The 19,406-nt window shown below is 45.3% G+C and overlaps 1 protein-coding gene across 1 annotated transcript in view; it reads left to right on the plus strand.

The window, feature by feature from the left end:
* Positions 1–19,406, plus strand: part of hpse2 (heparanase 2) — a 115,866-nt gene that overhangs the window by 75,040 nt on the left and 21,420 nt on the right. Inside the window, exons 7-9 of the mRNA XM_082967811.1 lie at positions 8,435–8,528; positions 11,262–11,368; positions 11,529–11,643. Coding sequence (XP_082823937.1) covers positions 8,435–8,528; positions 11,262–11,368; positions 11,529–11,643 — 316 coding nt within the window. The remainder of the gene's footprint in view (positions 1–8,434; positions 8,529–11,261; positions 11,369–11,528; positions 11,644–19,406) is intronic.

Below are 19,406 nucleotides of genomic sequence, written 5' to 3' on the forward strand. Positions count from 1 at the left end.
TGACCTTAACAACTCTGTACAGTGTCCCGAGAGGCACATAGGTTGAGATATGTGGTGACACAGATTTCCTCCCACATAGCGGGGTCATCTGTGCGTTGACTTGCCATATTGTCCAGCAGTTTCACTTGATAAGCCGTAAGTAAGGTGGACATGGTAGGTGCTCTGACCGAATGGGCTGCGGTTATGTACATCTTATGATAAATGAAAAAAAGCATCCTATCTTGTTCGGGAGGGTGGTGTTAACCGACAGGGATGCACTGCGTGAGGGATTAAGGTAGTTAGCCAGAGGAGGCTCCAGCGGAGGGACCTTATGGAAACCGGAAACTTGTCTATGCATGTTCAGGGTAGGGGAACCATTAGGGGTTAGTCTACTAGAATGATGTAGCTTGGAGGGGGGGTACCCGGAGCAGGAGCATTTTTTTTGTCTCCTTCTCTGGCTAACCTTAGACAGTAGGCTGCAGGGCAGATAAGACTCCGGGTGGTCGACTGCCTCTCAAGCAAAGCAGAAAGGATGGGAGTCTTTCTCTGAGATGCGAGAGCCGCAGCGGCAGATATGGGAGCTCGTGCCTGGCTTGGGTCATCCTGGCAAGGGGAGATGGTAACCATGACTCTAAGTGGGTTACAAGCCTATCATAAATGGCACGCAGTAACCCGGAGAGCACAGCAAGGTGGAGTTGCTCTACAGGTTAGAGGGATCTCAAGACCGCAAAACCGGAAGGTAGGACCGGTCAGCCTAGCCAGTAAAGGTGCTGGTGAGCTAGGTGAGAGAAGAATACTACCGTGCAGGTAGAGAGAGCTAGCAAAGGAGCTAGTTCTAATCATGTGCTTCACCAATGCTTAGCTGCGTAGCCAGCTAGTCCCAGCGTTTAGCTCGCTAGCATTCACCTCAAGTGTTAGTAGCCTAGCTTTAGCAAGCACACTGCTAGCTGAAGAGAATGTGCGTTCTTCGTTAGCTAGCTACGTTAGCTTAGGGTGTGGCTAACCAAATCACAAAAGTCTCTTTCCTTTCTTCCACTTTGGTGGGAATAAGCAACAGGAAGGTACGTGGGCTGGTAGAGTGAGATGGAAGATACCCATAGTGAGAAACCAAACAAGTAATTTAAATAGAACTTGTGTGAATAACTATCTAAATACTGTAGTGTTGAAGGGCCATTATGGGGCACCCTTCCCTCTGATCTTAAGATCAAATCCCAATGCCCCAGGGCAGTGATGGGGACATTGCCTTGCATAGGGTGCCATCTTTCAGATGGGACATTAAACAGGTGTCCTGACTCTCTGTGGTCACAAATAAATCCCATGGCACTTAATGTAAGAGTAGGGATGTTAACTCCCGTGTCCTGGCTAAATTCCCAACCTGGCCCCATTTCCATCATGGCCACCGAATCATCCCCCTCCTTCCTAATTTCCATATTTATTTTTTATTTTATTTAACCTTTATTTAACAAGGCAATTCCGTTAAGAACAAATTCTTATTTACAATGACGGCCTACCAAAATGCAAAAGGCTCCCTGCGGGACAGGGGCTGGGATTAAAAATACAAATATTGGACAAAACACACATCACAACAAGAGAGACACCACAACACTAAAAAAGAGACCTAAGACAACAACATAGCACGGCAGCAACACATGACAACAGAGAATGGTAGCAACACAACATGACAACAACATGGTAGCAACACAACGTGGCAGAAGCACCACATGGTAGCAGCACAAAACATGGTACAAACATTATTGGGCACAGACAACAGCACAAAAGCAAGAAGGTAGAGACAACAATACATCTCGTGAAGCAGCCACAACTGTCAGAAAGAGTGTCCATGATTTAGTCTTTGAATGAAGAGATGGAGATAACTCCAGTTTGAGTGTTTTTGCAGCTTGTTCCAGTCGCTAGCTGCAGCGAACTGAAAAGAGGAGCAACCCAGGGATGTGTGTGCTTTGGGGACATTTAACAGAATGTGACTGGCAGAATGGGTGTTGTATGTGGATGGTGCGGGCTGCAGTATGTATCTCAGATAAGGAGGTGTGAGGCCTAAGAGGGTTTTATGCGATGGGTATACAGAGATGACCAGTTTACAGTATAGAGTGTATAGAGTGCAGTGATGTGTCCTATAAGGAGCATTGGTGGCTAATCTGATGGCCCAATGGTAAAGAACATCTAGCTGCTCGAAAGCACCCTTACCTGCCGATCTATAAATTACGTCTCCGTAGTCTAGCATGGGTAGGATGGTCATCTGAATCAGGGGTAGAAGGATTACTTAATCCTATCCCAGGTATTCCTTAAAGAGGTGGGGTTTCAGGTGTCTCCGGAAGGTGGTGATTGACTCCGCTGTCCTGGCGTCGTGAGGGAGCTTGTTCCACCATTGGGGTGCCAGAGCAGCGAACAGTTTTGACTGGGCTGAGAGGGAACTGTGCTTCCGCAGAGGTAGGGAGGCGAGCAGGCCAGAGGTGGATGAACGCAGTGCCCTTCTTTGGGTGTAGGGACTGATCAGAGCCTGAAGGTACAGAAGTGCTGTTCCCCTCACAGCTCCGTAGGCAAGCACCATGGTCTTGTAGCAGATGTAAGCTTCAACTGGAAGCCAGTGGAGTGTGCGGAGGAGCAGGGTGATGTGAGAGAACTTGGGAAGGTTGAACACCAGAAGGGCTGCGGCGTTCTGGATGAGTTGTAGGGGTTTGATGGCACAGGCAGGGAGCCCCGCCAACAGCGAGTTGCAGTAATCCAGACGGGAGATGACAAGTGCCTGGATTAGGACCTGCGCCGCTTCCTGTGTGAGGCAGTGTCGTACTCTGCGAATGTTGTAGAGCATGAACCTACAGGATCGGGTCACCGCCTTGATGTTAGCGGAGAACGACAGGGTGTTGTCCAGGGTCACGCCAAGGCTTTTAGCACTCTGGGAGGAGGACACAATGGAGTTGTCAACCGTGATGGCGAGATCATGGAACGGGCAGTCCTTCCCCGGGAGGAAGAGCAGCTCCGTCTTGCCGAGGTTCAGCTTAAGGTGGTGATCCGTCATCCACACTGATATGTCTGCCAGACATGCAGAGATGCGATTCGCCACCTGGTTATCAGAAGGGGGAAAGGAGAAGATTAATTGTGTGTCGTCTGCGTAGCAATGATAGGAGAGACCATGTGAGGATATGACAGAGCCAAGTGACTTGGTGTATAGCGAGAATAGGAGAGGGCCTAGAACTGAGCCCTGGGGGACACCAGTGGTGAGAGCACGTGGTGCGGAGACGGATTCTCGCCATGCCACCTGGTAGGAGCGACCTGTCAGGTAGGACGCAATCCAAGAGTGAGCCGCGCCGGAGATACCCAACTCGGAGAGGGTGGAGAGGAGGATCTGATGGTTCACAGTATCAAAGGCAGCAGATAGGTCTAGAAGGATGAGAGCAGAGGAGAGAGAGTTAGCTTTAGCAGTGCGGAGAGCCTCTGTGACACAGAGAAGAGCAGTCTCAGTTGAATGACCAGTCTTGAAACCTGACTTATTTGGATCAAGAAGGTCATTCTGAGAGAGATAGCAAGAGAGCTGGCCAAGGACGGCACGCTCAAGAGTTTTGGAGAGGAAAGAAAGAAGGGATACTGGTCTGTAGTTGTTGACATCGGAGAGATCCAGTGTAGGTTTTTTGAGAAGGGGTGCAACACTCGCTCTCTTGAAGACGGAAGGGACGTAGCCAGCGGTCAAGGATGAGTTGATGAGCGAGGTGAGGTAAGGGAGAAGGTCTCCGGAAATGGTCTGGAGAAGAGAGGAGGGGATAGGGTCAAGCGGGCAGGTTGTTGGCCGGCCGGCCGTCACAAGTCGCAAGATTTAATCTGGAGAGAGAGGGGAGAAAGAGGTCAAAGCATAGGGTAGGGCAATGTGAGCAGGACCAGCAGTGTCATTTGACTTAACAAACGAGGATCGGATGTCGTCAACCTTCTTTTCAAAATGGTTGACAAAGTCGTCCGCAGAGAGGGAGGAGGGGGGGGGAGGATTCAGGAGGGAGGAGAAGGTGGCAAAGAGCTTCCTAGGGTTAGAGGCAGATGCTTGGAATTTAGAGTGGTAGAAAGTGGCTTTAGCAGCAGAAACAGAGGACGAAAATGTGGAGAGGAGGGAGTGAAAAGATGCCAGGAAGACTAGTTTTCCTCCATTTCTGCTCGGCTGCCCAGAGCCCTGTTCTGTGAGCTCGCAATGAGTCATCAAGCCACGGAGCAGGAGGGGAGGACCGAGCCGGCCGGGAGGATAGGGGACATAGAGAGTCAAAGGATGCAGAAAGGGAGGAGAGGAGGGTTGAGGAGGCAGAATCAGGAGATTGGTTGGAGAAGGATTGAGCAGAGGGAAGAGATGATAGGATGGAAGAGGAGAGAGTAGCAGGAGAGAGAGAGCGAAGGTTGCGACGGCGCAATACCATCTGAGTAGGGGCAGAGTGAGTAGTGTTGGAGGAGAGCGAGAGGGAAAAGGATACAAGGTAGTGGTCGGAGACTTGGAGGAGAGTTGCAGTGAGATTGGTAGAAGAACAGCATCTAGTAAAGATGAGGTCAAGCGTATTGCCTGCCTTGTGAGTAGGGGGGGATGGTGAGAGGGTGAGGCCAAAAGAGGAGTGGAGTGGAAAGAAGGAGGCAGAGAGAAATGAGTGAAAGGTAGACATAGGGAGGTTAACCTGTTGGGGCTACAGGTTAGCAATGAACCCCGAGTCGGGATTGCTAACAAGGCTGGAAATTCAAAACATCAAAAATCTAATAATTTCAATTTCTCAAACAATCAACTATTTTACACAATTTAAAAGATAAACATCTCCTTAATCTAACCACATTGTTCGATTTTCAAAGAGGCTTTACGGCAAAAGCATAAAGTTAGATTATGTTAGGACAGTACATAGCCACAAAAGTACAAACATCCATTTTCAATTCAAGGTCAGGCGTCACCAAAAGCAGAAACCAGCTAGAATTATGCACTAACCTTTGTCAATCTCCATCAGATGACACTCCTAGGACATTATGTTATACAATACATGCATTTTTTGTTCCATCAAGTTCATATTTATATCCAAAAACAGCATTTTACAGTAGCGTGAAATTCAGATTTTTTTCTTCTCTGAAATGCTTCCGGTGAACATAACAAAATTACTATTCGAAAACATTGGTAAATTATAATATTGTCATTCAAAGAATAATATATTATCATCTCGTAATTGCTACCGAATGGCCAGATCTCAAAATAACTTTACTGGGAAATCACATTTTGCAATAAACGGGGTGCTATGCTAAGAACAATAAGCTATGCTATACAGTTAGCATCATCTAATATCGATAATAACATTGTAAATATCCCCTTACCTTTGATTATCTCCATCAGAAGGCACTGCCAGGTATCCCAGGTCCGGAACAAATGTGGTTTCTTTTGACAAAGTTCATAATTTATGTCCAAATAACACCAAGTAGTTAGCGTTCATTATGCTCCCACAAAACGTGGTGGGGGGTTGTAAAATCACGCCGAAAAGCTAAAAAAACCTAGTAAATAATCTATTTACGTTCGTTCAAACATGTCAAACGTTGTTTAGCATGAATCTTTTGGTCCATTTTTAACGATAAACATCAGTAATATTTTCACACAACCTATCCTATGTCTAGAAAAACAATAATGACAAACTCACGCTTCTCAGATTTATGCGCAGGCGCAAAAAAATGAAGTGATGACATGTCAACTTCCTTGCATTCTAATTTGCTCTCTGTTTATCATAGACGCTTCAAACAACTTTATAAAGATCGTTGACATCTAGTGGAAGCCGTAGGTGTTGCGAAATGAATCCTTTCTCACTATGGTATCTATAAAACAATGACACTAAATAGTACAGTCACAAAATTCACATTTTTTTTAAATCTATTTTTCACAGGTTTTTGCCTTCAATATGAGTTTTGTTATACTTACAGACACCATTCAAACTGTTTTAGAAAATTCAGAGTGTTTTCTATCCGAATGTGTTAATAATATGCATATCCTAGCTTCTGAGTTGGTGTAGGAGGCAGTTAAAAATGGGCACATATTTTTTTCAAAATTTCTCAATACTGCCCCCGAGCCCCAACAGGTTTTAAAGTCACCCAGAATTGTGAGGGGTGAGCCATCCTCAGGAATGGAACTTATCAAGGCGTCAAGCTCATTGATGAACTCTCCAAGGGAACCTGGAGGGCGATAAATGATAAGGATGTTAAGCTTGAATGGGCTAGTGATTGTGACAGCATGAAATTCAAAGTAGGAGATAGACAGATGGGTCAGGGGAGAAAGAGAGAATGTCCACCTGGGAGAGATGAGGATTCCAGTCCCGCCACCCCGCTGACCAGATGCTCTCGGGGCATGCGAGAACACGTGGTCAGACGAGGAGAGAGCAGTAGGAGTAGCAGTGTTTTCTGTGGTAATCCATGTTTCCGTCAGTGCCAAGAAGTTGAGGGACTGGAGGGTAGCATAGGCTGAGATGAACTCTGCCTTGTTGGCCGCAGACCGGCAGTTCCAGAGGCTGCCGGAGACCCGGAACTCCACGTGGGTCGTGTGTGCTGGGACCACCAGGTTAGAGTGGCAGCGGCCATGCGGTGTGAAGCGTTTGTGTGGCCTGTGCAGAGAGGAGAGAACAGGGATAGACAGACACATAGTTGACAGGCTACAGGAGAGGCTACGCTAATGCAAAGGAGATTGGAAAGAAAATGAACTAAACAACTGGGGAAGCGAGAGAGCAGGGCCTCCCTCACTAACCATTCGCTGAAACACTCAAATATAACTATTCCAACTTCCACTTAGAAATGATAATTGATGTAAACTACAGTGGTTCAATGTTTCCAGGAATAGGCTCAAACTTAGTTTATTCAGCTAGATAACTTGGTACAGTATTCTTCCGTGAAACCCACCCAGTGCACCGTGTCTTATGACGCCGTAGCTAACTAGCATGCTAGCATCCAATAACACACGGTTAGCACCAATACTTGGTTACAACAAACTACCAATGGATCATTTGTGTCCGTGTCTAGTATAAGACTGTATCATCTGCATGTAAATGGAATAGAGAGCTTCCTACCGCCTCAGCTATGTTGTTGATGTAAATTGAGAAGAGTGTGGGGCCTAGGATCGATCCTTGGAGTACTCCCTTGGTGAGAGGCAATGGCTGAGACAGCAGATGTTCTGACTTTATACACTGCACTCTTGGAGAGTGGTAGTTAGCGAACCAGGCCAAAGACCCCTCAGAGACACCAATATGTCACTCCTCACCTCTCCACCTGATAGCTGATGTGTGGTGAGTGTTCTGGCACAAATGGTTTGCTGTGTATTTCCCAAGTGGGTGCTACATATTGGTAGTGGATGAGGTGAGTTTCCCTACCTTACAGCGCTTTGAGTACCTGGAAAGGCGCTATATAAAAATACAATCAATATATTGGTGGGGCTCCCGAGTGGAGCAGCGGTCTAAGGCACTGCATCTCAGTGCTTGAGGCATCACTACAGACACCCTGGTTTGAATCCAGGCTGTATCACATCCTGACGTGATTGGGAGTCCCATAGGGTGGCGCACAATTGGCCCAGCGTCGTCCGGGTTTGGCCGGAGTAGGCCGTCATTGTAAATAAGAATTTGTTCTTAACTGACTTGCCTAGTTAAATAAAGGTTAATTTAAAAAAAATATATATATATATACTGTATATATAGCTTACTAACGTTTGCAAATATAGGTAATATATGTTAATATTAAATCATGATTATTAATTGGTGAACAAACTATTTCTAAATGGTTTATTACTGGACTTTATTATGAAGAGTTAGTAAGAGTTTCAGTTTGTGTGTACCGTAGCCTTTTTTCTCATGAGAATGATACTTTATGATAAGTGCAAACTCTTACGTGTAAAGTGTAGTGAGAGCATTTGGCATGCAATCAGGCATTTGGCGTCAGATAACCTGATTATAACCAGTTAATGATATTAGTGTTAAAAAAAACAACACTGAGTTTTAAATCGACACTGAAAGTGTTGAGTCTGTGGACCCATATAGACACCAGAACAGTTGTAAATTAACACACTAAATCTATATTCAAGGATTTCCCAGAGTGCCTTGCCTTGTAGAGTTACCACACATGAGTGATGTGTATGAGTTTCATGCCCCTGTCCTAGGGGTAAAACTATAACATATTCGCTTAGTCCACAGGACTGAAAATGAATGAATGTAACAACCATGTCTCTGTCACTAACAAATTCAGTCATGGGTGGTAATTCTACAATTTACTTGAAAGGCAAGGCACCATGGAAAATATTTGAATAAATAAGGTTTTACACTAAGTAGTGTGTTCATTTAACACTGTTCCGGTGTCTATATGGGTCCACAGACTCAACACTTTTTTAACACTGGAGAATTTGCTGTGTGCATTTATCAGAAGTTGCTTGTATTCTGTTCTGAAGTGTCTGTGTGTGTTGTTGTTTTGTCTGTAGCTACTACATGGATGGCAGAGTGACCAAAGTAGAGGACTTTCTGAAGACACGCCTGCTGGACACCCTGACCGAACAGATCACTAAAGTACTCAAGGTGAGAGAAAGGGAAGTGTTGACACAAGGTCTCAGGAAAGGTCAGTCATTATGTAAGTATTCTTCACCAAATCACCTCCGTTACACGTGTCTCTTCCCAACCCCTGCCCCAGTGCTCTCCTGTCCCCCTGCATTGTCCCTCCATAGGCCTACCTCTGTAAGGACACAGTTCCCAGTTCAGTTTTATGGATCTCAACTCTCAGATCTAGAACAGTAACTTCCCTCAGTGGGAAAAAAAGGCCATAAGAACCGGTCTGTCGTGCTCACAATTAAGAAATAATTGCTACCAACCTATAGTCATAGTCTCTGAGCTGGTAGAAAAGACCCAATTATTGTCTATTGTAAAAGAGAGGACCCACCAAAGAACAATGTGTACTGCCCTATTGTGTGTGAGTTTGTGTGTGTATGTGCGCGAGCGTGTATGCAAGCGTGTTTGTGCTGTACTGTACGTGCGTTTCCCCATTTGCTGTCCAGTAGTAATGGTTTGCAGCCATGCTAGGAGAGAGATTCTCTGGAAGCTGTTTAGAGCAGAGAGAACAGGTCTTCCGGACAGAGATCCATTTAACAGTCTCAGATCATGAATTTCCCTAATGGTCCTTAAAGTGATTGAGAATGAATACAAAACGCTGCTGTAGCTGGCTTTGGACCAGCAGGATGGGACTAAAGTTGGGGATCGGCTATCCAATAGAGTTTATCTCAGTCCAGATGTTTTATCAATCCGTTGACGTTTGTAAAGAACACGAAGGGAGACAGAGCTGTATTTTTATTTTTAGAAAACATCTTTTTTAAATTCACCTTCATTTAACCAGGTAGGCCAGTTGTGTGTGTGTGTGTGTGTGTGTGTGTGTGTGTGTGTGTGTGTGTGTGTGTGTGTGTGTGTGTGTGTGTGTTTGAGTGACAGTGTGTCTAGGGCCCTGTGAATGTGCATAGAGACAAATACTGAAATAAAAGGTCAATAAAGATACAAGGTAAACTTGGTCCATGTAGCTATTTTGTTAGCTATTTATCAGTCGTATTGCTTGGGGATCGAAGCTGTTCAAGAGTCTGTTGTTGTCAGACTTGATGCACCAATACATCTTGCCCTGTGGCAGCAGAGAAAATAGTCTATGGCTTGGGTGATTGGGGTCTTTGACAATTTTCCGGTCCGTCTTTTCACACCGCCTGATATAGAGGACCTGGATGGCAGGGAGCTCAGCCCCAGTGATGTACTGGGCTGTCCGCACAACACTCCGTAGAGCCATGCGATCGAGAGCGGTGCTATTGCCATACCAAGCAGTGATGCAGCCAGTCAATATGCTCTCAATAGTACAGCTGTAGAACATTTTCAGGATTTGAGGGCCCATGCCAAACTTCTTCAATCTCCTGAGGGGGAAGAGGCACTGTCGCTCTTTCTTCACGACTGTACGTGTGTGTTTGGACCATTTTAAGTCTTTAGTGATTTGGACACAGAGGAACTTGAAGCTGTCTACCTGCTCCACTGCCGCCCCATCGATGTGGATGGGGGCGTACTCGCCCCCCTGTTTCCTGTAGTCCACGATCTGCTCCTTGGTCTTACTCCGGCACCACACTGTCAGGTCACTGACCTCCTCTCTGTAGGCTGACTCATCGTCGCCGGTGATCAGGCCTACCACCATCGTGTTGTCAGCGAACTTGATAATGGTGTTGGAGTCGTGCATGGCCACACAGTCTTGTGTGAACAGTGAGTACAGGAGGGGACTAAGCGCACACCCCTGTGGGGCCCCTGTGTTAAGGGTAAGGAAATCCAGGATCCAGTTGCAGAGGGAGGTGTTCAGACCCAGAGTCCTAAGCTTGGTGACGAGCTTGGAGGGGATAATGGTGTTGAAGGCTGAGCTGTAGTCAATGAACAGCATTTTAAGAGAGAGAACAAAGGCATTTAATCCCATTTATAACATTTGAAGGTGTAACCTTCCAACCCAAAACCAACCACAATTGACCAATCAAACGATACCAAGTTTACAGTAACCTAAACACTCCCAGGTCCAATCTCCACAGGGTGTCACAGAATCTAAAGGCTTGTGTGGGGGGTGAGACCAATGTAAATAAGACAGAACTCCTGAGAAGACAATAAAATAGTTTGCATAATAGAGTAATTCAGAGTTCACCCTGTGCAGAAACAAGTAACCACAGAGATCATCCATCCATATAGTTAGCATCAGAGTGAACAAATAGATACCAGACATGGATACTATAGCATTATTCTGTCACAATAGTCAATCCTCTGATTACAGTAACAGAGAGATATGTTTAGGCCCCCCAGAGGGGGAAGGGCTGACTAGTCCTTGGGCATTGTCCTTTTGTTCCTGGACCATTTTCCATGCAGCTCCAGGTGACAGAGAACACATACATTAGGGCCAAGCCTACATTACATATTCCAACTCCCCTAAAGACACCCTCAAAGAGTGGGGTCACGGCCAAGGTCTGCCATAATCAACCACGACCCTGGAACAATTAGGGTTAAGTGTCTTGCTCAAGGGCACATCAACAGATTTGTCACCTTGTCGGCTCGGGGATTCAAACTAGCGACCTTACGGTTACTGGCCCAGTGCTCTAACCGCTAGCCTACCTGCAGCCCCTTTCTCTTTCTCTCTCTGATCTGATCCCCTATTTTTCTGTTGTCTGTTCTCCCCCCTCTCTCTTGCCCCCTCTCTTTCCTCTGTCCCCTCTGTTTCCGCTCTCTCTGTCTCTCTCTTTCCTCACTCTCTCTCTTTCTCAGGTAGTGAATAGCCATGCACCTGGTAAGAAGGTGTGGTTGGGGGGAGTAGGTCCGGCGTGGGCTGGAGGAACCAATAACCTCTCTGATACCTATGCTGCTGGCTTTCTGTAAGTACAATCAATCTATACATCAATCAATCAATCAATCTATAAATCAATCAATCTATAAATCAATCAATCAAATGAAGTATCACCTCACTCAGGCATTATTCTCACTTTGTGTGTGTGTGTGTGTGTGTGTGTGTGTGTGTGTGTGTGTGTATTTCAGGTGGCTGAACACTCTGGGTATGGCAGCGATGCAGGGGATTGATGTTGTCCTGCGACACTCGTTCTTCGACTATGGGTACACACACCTCGTAGACCAGCACTTCAACCCACTACCGGTGAGTCTCACACTCTGCTTTATCATAAAAGTTAAATAAAGGTCAAATAAAAATAAATTCAATAAAAATCATCATGAAAGCAGTACTGTACAAATCATTCCTTTCTACTCTCACTGGATAACAAGGGAACGTTCATTGGAGCTATTGCTACTCTTAGTCCATTCCTTGGTGTGGCTTTGGGCAGCTACTGTAGGCTCATCTCAGTCCTCTGTGGCACCTAGCGTTCTTTCCCGTGGGAGCTATTAGGCCAGATGAAAGGCGTTTAGTGGTGTTGACTGGCTGGACGCGAGGGCGAATCACTGTGTAACCCTAGCCCTTTGTCAGTGACCAGGATGGTGTCACGACTCTCCCCTCCCCCCATCACAAAATGTGTGCCCCTCTGTGTGCAGCGCTGGGCTGGTGACAGATCTGCAACCTGAGCTGTAGGTACGCAAAAGGCTGCTACTCCCCCTCCGGCACTGTCTGCAATGGTGCAGTCCAGTCCTGATTCCCACCACTGCCCTCTGCTGTTGGGATTGGACTTTGCTGCATCAGGGGTACAAGACCATGCTCAGGGCAAGCATTACACCCAACTAATCGTTTGCCAGATGATACAGTAAGTTGATTAGTTGAATTAAGGATTTTAGTGCCAAGTTGAAACAAAAGCCTGCACCCTATGGGTCACCAGGACTGAAGGACTATTCACTTATTTAGGGGAACGTGAAGAGGGCGGCCAGAGATCGAGATAGAGACATCCAAGACTCTTTGATCCAGACAGAGAGTCAGTTCTACAATGCTACTGCGGTGCCATGTTCATAAAAATGATTTATCAGCATCTGGTGGATGCCTAAAGAAGATGTGGAGAACTTTTTACTTTATTTAGCTGCTGCAGGGATGGGTGGTGTTTATTAGGGAGACCGCTCAAAAACTAGCAGACAATTATTTCCCCTCCCGTTCCATTCTTTTTCTGGGAAGGATGCCCCCCGCTAGGATCACAATGCTTTTATTGTGGCTGGGCGTCGAACTGCTCTGCCAGTCTACCTGCTGGGGGGAACCACTACAGGCCAGAGCTGTCCGCAGGCCCCAGAGATGTATTCACATGCCAACCACATGTCCCTTTCCATCTCTCTGAACACTCATTGGACCCCGTTCTGACGATTGATCCAGTCGAACTTAGGACTCACTTTATCCGCTCACCCCTCAACACCACCACTACTCCTCCTCTCCTTCATGGTCTAGGTCCAGTAGTTGTAGTGGGTCTACCTACTCCTTCTCCCTATCCCTTCTCCGTCATTCTGTTTTCCTCTCCTGAACTCACTCTCTCTCAGTCTATTTTTGACCTAGCACATGTGAAGAAGTTTGGGATGTGACATCAGCTTAGTGTATTAGCCTGCTTCCTGGGTGGTTTGTCTGTTAAACAGATATGAGCCTCCCTCTGCTGTCCCTCTTTATAGGCCTCTCCTTTCATCCTTTTTAGCTCTCTCACCCTCCTTCGTTCTCTCATTACTTTTCCATTCTGCTACGAGACCCCATCATCTCTCTCTCTCTCTCTTTCTCCATTGTTGGATACACCCCTGGGTTTCTGATACATTCTAGGCTTTGTCTCTCACTATAACAGTAAAACGTTAAGTGGCTATAGTTATGCAATCCCAGTTCATGTCATGACACTACACTGTAGCTGCCAAAGAGTGTGTTTACTGTGTGTTTATTCCTATTCACACAACATTCTTATTTACTCTTTCTAGGATTCCAGTGTTTAAAACACAGAGGGCTGTTGAAATAGATACTTCTCTGGTTTTCTGTGTTCTATGGTTAATAAAAGGGTGTTTTTGTGTTACTGTTTACTGCAGGTTTTCATTTTTTTTTTTATACGTGCCCCTAATTAAAACAGACTGCACATTGTTAACCCCTCTCCTAATACAGTCACTGTAATTAAAAACATGAATCCTACCCTCTCTTATTCAGTTAGTGTAATTAGGAGCATTAAAACACTAATGGGCAAGGCCCTGTACTGATACAGCCTAATGGTTAACCTTACACTTTTATCTGTAAAGGCTGTGGTTAACAAGCTTTCAGTCACACAGTCTGGCTCTCATTTAGCCTGCACTCCCTTCTCTTCTCCTGGCCTACTGCCCTTTCTTCATCCTTCCATCTTTCCCTCCCTCTCGGGCCGGTGTTATGGGCAGGACTTAGGGGGCCTGGCCTACCATACCTCCTTGCCCTCCCTCCTCCTCTCTTGGTCTACTGCCCTACTGCTCATGTATCTGATACTATCTGGTCAAAAAGAGCATGTCATGTCATATTATTTTTGGCCAGACAGCATCAGATACATGGGCTACATATAGTAAGACAGAGGAGCGCTGTTTCGCTCGCACAGATGCTTTTCTCCGGTGAGGTAGTTTCAGCCATTCGCGAATTTAAGGAAAGTTAGTGGGTGCACAGAATTATTTTGGAGAAACGTGCAAAGGTAACCTACTTTTTGAAGTGATTTGTTTGACAATCAGATGAAAACAATATGACAGTTTAATTACATCTTTACTATAAAACCGATTAAAACAATTTTGCCATAGGAGGCTCCGTGAAAAAATAGTGCCACCCCCTATGGAAATCAAATGCCCATCCAACTGATTCGTTCTGGCACCTGCCCTGCCTCCTTCCTCACTAGGTAGATGCTGAAGATTCTCCCCTCTCTATTGACTGCAATGTTTCAAACACAAGGTCTTCGCCATCCAGTTCTTTCTAACTACTATATGTTCTTTACCCATGGCAGTGGCTACTACCGGTACGCTATATCTAAACTGATATCTTTAAACTACCAGATTCTCAGGGTGGACTATCTACAGCACTATCCGTCCCTGTGTGTATTTTCTCCCTGATTCTCTCCCTGATTCTCCCCCTGCTCTCCAGATGTCTAACTGGGCACATCCTGTAGACAACTCATTGACATCTCCATCTCTCTCAGTTAGTAAATCAGGCACACAGATCAGCCTGGTTAAACCTGCTCATTAAACACAGCTCTGACTGATCAGACAGAGAAAGACTACTGTGGAGGTCCTGAAGATTCCCTGACCTGATGGGTTTTCTCTCTTGGAACCCAGGTTAGGCAAACCAACATACGTATATCTATAGACTCATAGAATACAAGACATTTATAAAAGGTCAAACATACAGTTCTGGTATTGTTGCATAATGAAGCTACTCAACGCTTTTTAAATAAATAAGAAATCCATCAAATATTGACTGAATTATAGCACATAAATAATTGTATAATGACAGACAAAAAGTCAACGTAATCAATCAGTTCAGTTGGGAATTCATGTTTAAACTTTATGTCAAATATATATATATATACACACTGCTCAAAAAAATAAAGGGAACACTAAAATAACACATCCTAGATCTGAATGAATGAAATAATCTTATTAAATACTTTTTTCTTTACATAGTTGAATGTGCTGACAACAAAATCACACAAAAATAATCATGGAAATCCAATTTATCAACCCATGGAGGTCTGGATTTGGAGTCACACTCAAAATTAAAGTGGAAAACCACACTACAGGCTGATCCAACTTTGATGTAATGTCCTTAAAACAAGTCAAAATGAGGCTCAGTAGTGTGTGTGGCCTCCACGTGCCTGTATGACCTCCCTACAACGCCTGGGCATGCTCCTGATGAGGTGGCGGATGGTCTCCTGAGGGATCTCCTCCCAGACCTGGACTAAAGCATCCGCCAACTCCTGGACAGTCTGTGGTGCAACGTGGAGTTGGTGGATGGAGCGAGACATGATGTCCCAGATGTGCTCAATTGGATTCAGGTCTGGGGAACGGGCGGGCCAGTCCATAGCATCAATGCCTTCCTCTTGCAGGAACTGCTGACACACTCCAGCCACATGAGGTCTAGCATTGTCTTGCATTAGGAGGAACCCAGGGCCAACCGCACCAGCATATGGTCTCACAAGGGGTCTGAGGATCTCATCTCGGTACCTAATGGCAGTCAGGCTACCTCTGGCGAGCACATGGAGGGCTGTGCGGCCCCCCAAAGAAATGCCACCCCACACCATGACTGACCCACCGCCAAACCGGTCATGCTGGAGGATGTTGCAGGCAGCAGAACGTTCTCCACGGCGTCTCCAGACTCTGTCACGTCTGTCACATGTGCTCAGTGTGAACCTGCTTTCATCTGTGAAGAGCACAGGGTGCCAGTGGCGAATTTGCCAATCTTGGTGTTCTCTGGCAAATGCCAAACGTCCTGCACGGTGTTGGGCTGTAAGCACAACCCCCACCTGTGGACGTCGGGCCCTCATACCACCCTCATGGAGTCTGTTTCTGACCGTTTGAGCAGACACATGCACATTTGTGGCCTACTGGAGGTCATTTTGCAGGGCTCTGGCAGTGCTCCTCCTGCTCCTCCTTGCACAAAGGCGGAGGTAGTGGTCCTGCTGCTGGGTTGTTGCCCTCCTACGGCCTCCTCCACGTCTCCTGATGTACTGGCCTGTCTCCTGGTAGCACCTCCATGCTCTGGACACTACACTGACAGACACAGCAAACCTTCTTGCCACAGCTCGCATTGATGTGCCATCCTGGATGAGCTGCACTACCTGAGCCACTTGTGTGGGTTGTAGACTCCGTCTCATGCTACCACTAGAGTGAAAGCACTGCCAGCATTCAAAAGTGACCAAAACATCAGCCAGGAAGCATAGGAATTGAGAAGTGGTCTGTGGTCACCACCTGCAGAACCTACCACTGCAGCAACCAATTATCCGGGTCAACAGCATCAATGTAACAGTGTAGGTTCCGTCCCTCTCTTCGCCCCAACCCAGGCTCGAACCAGGGACCCTTGCACACATCAACAACTGACACCCCACGAAGCATCGTTACCCATCGCGCCACAAAAGCCACGGCCCTTGCAACGCAAGGGGAAACCCTACTTCAAGTCTCAGAGCGAGTGACGTCACTGATTGAAACGCTATTAGCGCGCACCACCGCTAACTAACTAGCCATTTCACATCGGTTACATATACACACACACACTTTTTATATATAAGACCCATGCTACCATATATAAACCATATATGGCCTATTTATGTGTTTTGTTATTATATTGATAGAATAATAATATTTGAAAATAACTAATTTGCATATACACTTGAGTATAGTTAAATCCATTTGCATTAAATTACCCTCTATCCAACCAGCGTCTTTATACAGTGCATTCAGAAAGTATTCAGACCCCTTGACTTTTTCTACATTTTGTGACGTTACAGCCTTATTCTAAAACTGATTAAATCGTTTTTTTCCCCTCATCAATCTACACACAATACCCCACTCTGTCAGAGTGACCATCGGGTTCTTGGTCACCTCCCTGACCAAGGCCCTTATTCCCCTATTGCTCAGTTTGACCAGGCGGCCAGCTCTAGGAAGAGTCTTGGTGGTTCTAAACTTCTTCCATTTAAGAATGATGGAAGCCACTGTGTTCTTGGGGACCTTCAATGCTGCACACATTTTGTTGTACTCTTCCCCAGGTCTGTGCCTCGACACAATCCTGTCTCTGGCTCTACAGACAAGTTCTTAGACCTCATGGCTTGGTTTGGCTTGGCTCTGACATGCACTGTCAACTGTGGGACCTTATATAGACAGGTGTGTGCATTTTAAATCATGTCCAATCAATTGAATTTACCACAGGTGGACTCCAATCAAGTTGTAGGAACATCTCAAGAATGATCAATGGAAACAGGATGCACCTGAGCTCAATTTCGAATCTCATAGCAAAGGGTCAGAATACTTATGTAAATAAGGTATTTTTATTTCTAAAAACCTGTTTTTACATTGTCTTTATGGGGTATTGTGTGTAGATTGATGAGTTTTTTATTTATTTAGTCCATAAAATGTGGAAAAAGAGAAAGGGTCAGAATACTTTCCAAATGCATTGTACAGTTGAAATCGGAAGTTTACCTACACCTTAGCCAAATACATTTAAACTCAGTTTTTCACAATTTCTGACATTTAAACCTAGTAAGAATTCCCTGTCTTAGGTCAGCTAGGATCACCACTTTATTTTAAACATTTTGAAATGTCAGAATAATAGGAGAGAATGATTTATTTCATATTTTATTTCCTTCATCACATTCCCAGTGGGTCAGAAGTTTACATACACTCAATTAGTATTTGGTAGCATTGCCTTTAAATTGTTTAACTTGGGTCAAACGTTTCGGGTATCCTTCCACAAGCTTCCCACAATAAGTTGGGGAAACTTTGACCCATTCCTCCTGACAGAGCTGGTGTAACTGAGTCAGGTTTGTAGGCCTCCTTGCTCACACACGCTTTTTCAGTTCTGCCCACACATTTTCTATGGGATTGAGGTCAGGGCTTTGTGATGGCCACTCCAATACCTTGACTTTGTTGTCCTTAAGCCATTTTGCCACTACTGGAAGTATGCTTGGGGTTATTGTCCATTTGGAAGACCAATTTGCGACCAAGCTTTAACTTCCTGACTGATGTCTTGAGATGTTTCTTCAATATATCCACATAATATTCATTCCTCATGAAGCTATCTATTTTGTGAAGTGCACCAGTCCCTCCTGCAGCAAAGCACCCCCACAACATGATGCTGCCACCCCCGTGCTTCACGGTTTGGATGGTGTTCTTCGGCTTGCAAGCTTCCCCCTTTTTCCTCCAAACATAACGATGGTCATTATGGCCAAACAGTTCTATTTTTGTTTCATCAGACCAGAGGACATTTCTCCAAAAAGTATGATCTTTGTTCCCATGTGCAGTTGCAAACCGGTACCTCCAATTGACTCAAATGATGTGAATTAGCCTATCAGAAGCTTCTAAAACCATGACCGAATTTACTGGAATTTTCCATGCTGTTTAAAGGCACAGTCAACTTAGTGTATGCTACATCTTGCTTGTCCTATATTGCTCTGTCTGTATGCTACGTCTTGCTTGTCCTATGTTGCTCTGCGTGTGCTCACTGCTCAATGATTGTCTATATTGTAATTGTTTTTAATAACCTGCCCAAGGACTGCGGTTGAAAATGAGCCGGCTGGCTAAAACCGGCACTTTTACTGAAACGTTGATTAAAGTGCACTGTCCCTGTAAAAATAAAATAAACTCAAACTCAAATGTTACAAAAAAAGAGCACCAACCTGTGCAAAGATTGCGATCATAAAATCAGTGGGAAAATGTGTTTTGTACAAGCAAGAGATGGGATGTGCATTAGTTTTCTTCTTAAATAAATCGATCCAGCAACAATTATGTGACAAATGAATTTACAACCCACAAAAACAGGGAAGTAATGGCTGGAAAGGGGAGAAATCCTGAGGTGGGCAAGGCATGCACTTTGCTAATGTAAGTTTCTAACGTAGCCAGACACCGTGTAAAAGGATAATAATATCATTTCCACAATGTTTGATATTATCTGTCCATCTTGCAAGAGAAAGGCACTCATGTAACCACAGTCTACGCTCCAAGGCTTTCACCCGAAGAACTGCTCTTTGTTTTACCTCAGAATCTACAGATTTCTTCATAATATTGGTGTCTGCTCTATTCCCAGCTGCCGATAGCCCTGTCTATAGCCCAAATTGTACACTTCTGTTCTGTACTCTTACTGTACTCTGGGCTGTCCCGATGGCGGAGCAGCAAATTAAGTTAAAGCTTGGCCTGGTGGGGAAAAAAAGCCTTAAATGTTGCCATATGCAGGATTGCATGGGAACTTCCTGACACACACATGTTGTTCAGAACCTCTGGTGAGGTGTTGATTTTGGGGAGAGAGGGGAGAAG

The sequence above is a fragment of the Salmo salar genome, chromosome 01, assembly GCF_965601325.2.
Source record: "Salmo salar chromosome 01, fSalSal1, whole genome shotgun sequence".
NCBI lineage: Eukaryota > Metazoa > Chordata > Actinopteri > Salmoniformes > Salmonidae > Salmo > Salmo salar.